General features: G+C 61.2%; 1 protein-coding gene across 3 annotated transcripts in view; it reads right to left on the bottom strand.

The window, feature by feature from the left end:
- Positions 1-1,449: 1,449 nt before the first annotated feature.
- SCRIB (scribble planar cell polarity protein) overlaps positions 1,450-4,958 on the bottom strand; it is a 53,681-nt gene continuing 50,172 nt past the window's right edge. For all 3 annotated transcript variants that reach the window (XM_083359709.1, XM_083359710.1, XM_083359711.1), the window contains 3 exons: positions 4,874-4,948; positions 2,995-3,049; positions 1,450-2,573 (listed from right to left, as the gene is read on the bottom strand). In XM_083359709.1, coding sequence (XP_083215835.1) covers positions 2,437-2,573; positions 2,995-3,049; positions 4,874-4,948 — 267 coding nt within the window. In that variant the 3' untranslated portion in view covers positions 1,450-2,436. The remainder of the gene's footprint in view (positions 2,574-2,994; positions 3,050-4,873; positions 4,949-4,958) is intronic.

Here is a 4,958-nt window from a genome sequence, read left to right as displayed (position 1 = left end):
CCAAAGAGAAGCCTATCAGGGCTTAAGCCGGTGGCCCAATTTGATAAAACTTGGTAAAGCAACAGGTGGCCTAATTTAGCCCTCAGCCTTGGGAGAGACTAAAGGTGGGGGCAAATATGGAGTGTGCTTCTGGGCATGGCTAGACTGCACATGGCAAGAACACCCCCCCCCCCCGTGTCTGGCTGAAGCCAAGGGAAAGGAAAAAGGTCTTCAGTTTCAGAGTTCAGTTTCCACCGGCCGAAAGGACAGGGCCCTGTGTCATTAAGCGGCGCCCGGCCCCTCCTCCCACTCCTCTTTAAGGACCCGGCTGAAGGGGCAGCCAGAATGACCACCTGGCCCATCCACGGGCAGATGACACAAAACCCCTCCAGCCGGCTCATCCCCCAGAGGCAAAACAGTCACAACCATTTCTCAAGGCCAGAGACGGACACACAGGCGCACGCTTATGCGCAGCTGCGGGACAGCCGGTATCTGTCTTGGGAACTTCCAAATAAGCAGCCACGATGGCCAACCAGGCACCAGTAACCAGGCTGGTCCTTTGGGGCTGCGTCCAGAGAAACGGAACTTTGTTGCCAGGCCCCGCTCCCCTGCAGGAGGCCCGGAAGAGACGCAGTTTAAGGACTGGGAACTATATTCCCCAGACAGGGAAAGGGCCGCTTGCTAGGCTTAGCTTGGAGGGCCAACGGGGAAAATATGCCTGGAAGTCCCGGAGGACCAGACTGTGAGACAGGGGAAACGGTTGCACGCCACGGGACGGGCAGGACTCTGGATCCTGCTGCGGGTCTCCCAAGGCTTTATTGATTTTTTCACTTAAAGAGTTACCCGAGGAACACATCTAACACCCCTTTTCCCCACAACAATCACCCTGTGGGGTGGGGTGGACCAAGACCGGCCCAAGGCCAGCCGGTCAGTCTTTATGGCTAAGCTGGGATTAGAACTCACCGTCGTCTCCTGCTTTCTAGCCTGGCGCCTTAACCCCTAGCCCGATGTGGCCTTTCGGCTCGGACAGGAGGAAGCGGTCAGTACTGGCCAGCATTCCTGCCCCAGGTGATGCTCTGAGGAAGAACGGCGTCACTCCAGGTGCTCCACCCGGAGGCCCAGAGGGGAGGAAGCGGAAGCGAGGGAGATCCCCCCTCCGTCGGGGTCTCTGCCCGTGAACCCACCAAAGGACCAATGCCAAGCCCTCCTCACCTGTCCTACATCTGCCCACACCGGGGCCTTAAGCCCCCCCTCCCCCCGGCATTTCTGCCCCCTTGCTATCCCTCCACTGCTTTGGGTCTCATTCCTTTTGGGGGTTACCTTAAAAGCAGCTCAGATGCTCTTCACAACCCCTCCTGGAAGGCAGCCCCCCCTCCAGTTGGCTTCATTTGGGGAGGGGGATGCTGCTAATCTTGCAGAGGGAGGGAGAGCAGCCCTGGGGGCTGGCTAAGTCAAGGAAGGATCCAGGGCTCTAAAAGGTAAAGTAAACTTTATTGTCATTGAACCACAAAATAGACTTCTTTGGTTGTACAAATGTCACTAGTTACAGTCTTGATCTCCCCCGGACTCCCCCGGGGGGAGGAGATGGATCACAGCCCAGCACCTATAAGTTAGTTAGCCACAGAAACCCTCCTGCCTGATCACTCCCCAGCTGCTCATTAAAAGCAAATGCTAAAATTAGTTTAAAAACAAGAAGCTCTAACAGGGGACCTCAGAGGAGCCACGTTCGTAGCTGGAGAAAAAGACACAGCGCCCCCCCCCCTCGCTACCTTCCCAAAACCCATCGTGGGTGTCCGGTTAACAGGAGCCTTCCTGGAGAGCTGCCCTAAGCGATGCCCCATCCTGTGGGCGGCTGGCAGCCTGCCCGGTGGGTGCCAGCATCGCCCCTGGGCCGCCCTTCCCAGATGGCCCCTGCAGCTCCACCAGCCAGGACGCAAACCACCGGCTGGGCTGGTGGGGGCCACAGTCGCAATCCTGGGACTCCTGTGGAAGACCCCCCATCTCCCCCATTATTCCAACCCCCAAGCTCTGCCTCGCCACGCCTAATGCCACCGGCCCGCCCCACTCGGCTTCACCCTTCTCTACTCTGCCTGGCAGGGCAGCGCCCAAACGTTGCCCCACCTCACCAGCGGGTGCTGCTCGGGCCCCAAGGGAAAGTGGGGGACAGGCAGGGGCGCCCCACCGCTGGTTGGCCATGCCCGGCAGGTCTCCGGCGACCACGGCTGATGCCGAATGAAAACAGTTTGTGGCCGTCCTCCACTCACCCACTATTTACAGACCCCACATCCCATCGGTTCCCCTCACCCCCAATGCTCCGTCTCCGATTTGTCACGACCTGCCCCAGTGTATTGAAAGCAGGTCCACAGCCCCACGGTCCATCAAGGGGGCCAGCGGCCTCACACCCCACTCCGTCCCCTTGGCCTGGCTGTGTCCGTACAGTCTCCAAGGACTGGCGTGTTATGTCGGGACCGCGGCCTCTAAGCTGTGTTGGGCCTGCTGGAGGTTGCGCTCGTCACCAAACAGCCCCAGCTCCTGGCCTGCAGAGGGGCCGTGGGTCATCAAGGGCTCCGGGGTCCCACCGTGCTCCTGGCGCCCTGAGGGGAGGAAAGAAGTGTCAACCTGCTCTTCGGCCAGGCGCCTTCTGGGAACGTGGTCCTCGCTCCACAGGCGGAGCGCAAAAGGCAGAAGGGCCCTGCAGGAGCCCCCCCTTTGCCGGGACCAGGACCCGCAGGCTGAGGGGGAGAGCCGAGGGAGGGGCTGAGCCGCCAGACCTGAGAGCGGGAAGCAGCCTTCCCTCACGGACATCCCTTGCTCTATTCAGGCAAGGCCAGGTCCTGGGGCTAAGCATGGTCTGGGGGTGGTGTGTGTGTGTGTGTGTGTGTGTGTGTGTGTGTGTGTGTGTGTGTGTGTGTGTGTTCCTACCCTCTCGCGCAACGGCCCAGCCACGCCGTTCCCCCTTCTTGCTCTGGGAGACAAAGCGGTCCTGGGCCGCGGAGAGGCCGGCCATCCACCCACCTGAGCTGCTGCCGATGCTGCCAAGGCGCTTGCAGGACTCTCGCCCATCTGGAGTCTGCAAGAACAGAGGAGGATTAGGGCCCCCCCTGCCTCCCCCTTGCTGGGGGCAGCCAGAGAAGGGGGACACTCAAGGAGGAAAGAGCAGGAATCAGAGGAAGGCACGTGCTGGCCACAGGGATGGGGGGGCCTCTTTTAAAGAGGCTGCTGGAGCCTCAGGTTGGGGTCTCGCACCTGAGGGCCGAGAAGCACTGACCCCCACCCCCACCTGCCATCATGGGGCTTGGCTGAGCGGCACGGAGGAGAGAAAGGGTGGAGAGAGAGAGAGGAAAAAGAACGGAAAGGGCCGGGAGGAGGAAAGGAAACGGAGCTCCTTCCACGCTCTCAGGAAGCAGCCGTGGCCCCCAGCCGTCCTCCTCCTCCTCCTCCTGAGGAGCCTAACTCAGCCCACTCACAACCTGGGGCACTTCCTCCCATTGGGGCCGGCGTGCCATCCAGCCCCCCACTCGACAGGGGCCGGCGTTGTTGGAGCTCCGTTCAGCATCTGTTGGGGGGGGGGTGTCAGAGCGGGGCCCGCCTAGTGCAATGGGTAAGGAGCAGCCAGGAGTGTGTCTGTCTGTCTCTCTCTCGCCCGGGCTGCCTGGACAGCAACAACCCCCCTCCCCCCCCATTGGCCCCATACATACAGAGGGCTCTCCTCTCTCTCCTCTCCTGTTATTAGCTGGCCTGGCTGAATCTGGCCGGTCAGCAGGCGGGGCGGAAAGTTGGGTCCAGCCCAGAGGATTCCAGCAGGAGCAGCTCGGCCTCCGCCGTTTCCCCCCCCCCCGAGGAGCTGACTTTGCTGGAGGGCCAGTAAGCCCCAGTCTAGAGCCCACCTACTTGCACCCTGGGGGGCTCACCTGACTGGCAGGGGAGATCTTCCCCATCAAAGCCAAAAGAATACAATAAATGCCCAGAGACAGTTACTTGATTCAGGGATGGGGAGGGGAATCATAGAGAGAAGAGCCTCTTGGGGGGGGGGAGTGAGGCTGGACTGGTCCTTTTTAGCCCCTTCATAAATGGTCTGAAGGGGGGGCTCAAAGAGCTGGCTAAGCCTGCAGACCCCTTCGACCATTCGGGCCCCCGAAAACTCAGCGGTGAGTCCAGAAGGGGTCCAGCCTGCAGGTGAAACCCAAAGTGCCAGGGAGGAGCGCCAGGTAAACGGCTGTCAAGCCAGAGAAGCGCCACACACACACACACACACGGAGCAGCACACACAGTTCACCAGGCGAAGGAAAGGGGAAGTTGGCTTGGCCAAGGGGCAAGAGGCTTAACGGAGCTCACGGTCTGTGCAGGGTCCCCGAGGGAAGAAGGGGGCCTTGCTGGACTATCCCCACCGCCCCTGAGGGCGCTGTGCCCAGGGTGCCTGTCCAGCCCCGTTCACCCCCTTAGGAAGAGGCAGGGAGGTGGGAGAAACGCAGGGGAGGGGGTGCAACCAAGCTCCTCCCTGGGAGAACAGGCCGGGAGCTTTGGGGTCAGAGGAAAGAAACCTCCCGGAGAGCAGGGGGAGGAAATGGTTGGCCGAGAGGGGTCAAGGCCCACCTGGCCTGGAGAGAGCAGGCAGCAGCAGCCCCAGGGCGATGGGTAGACCAAAGCGCCTCCTTGACCCCAGGGGTCCTTTGCCACAGGGTGAGGTGGCGGCCGCTTAATAAACGCGGAGGCCAAAGGGCCCCTTGTGGGCTCCGAGCTAAATTGGGGGGGGCTAAGCCTCCAGCTGCAGAGAGGGAGCACCTCCTGCTGCCAAGCACCCCAGAGGCCCCAGGTGGGTGGCCTGAGAAGCCAAGAAGGGCCTCGGCCGCCCCCCCTTGGCAGGGGGGGAGCTTCCTGACCATGCAAATTGTACCTGGATGTCATATACGGGTTTGGAAGAAGGAATGGCTGCAAATTCCCTGTAGAGGAACTTCTTTTCAGGCAGAGACTGGACGGGC

The sequence above is a fragment of the Vipera ursinii genome (genome assembly GCF_947247035.1).
Source record: "Vipera ursinii genome assembly, chromosome: 3".
Lineage (NCBI taxonomy): Eukaryota > Metazoa > Chordata > Lepidosauria > Squamata > Viperidae > Vipera > Vipera ursinii.
Note: the sequence above shows the minus strand (reverse complement) of the source record. Positions and strands in the feature narration are given on the sequence as shown.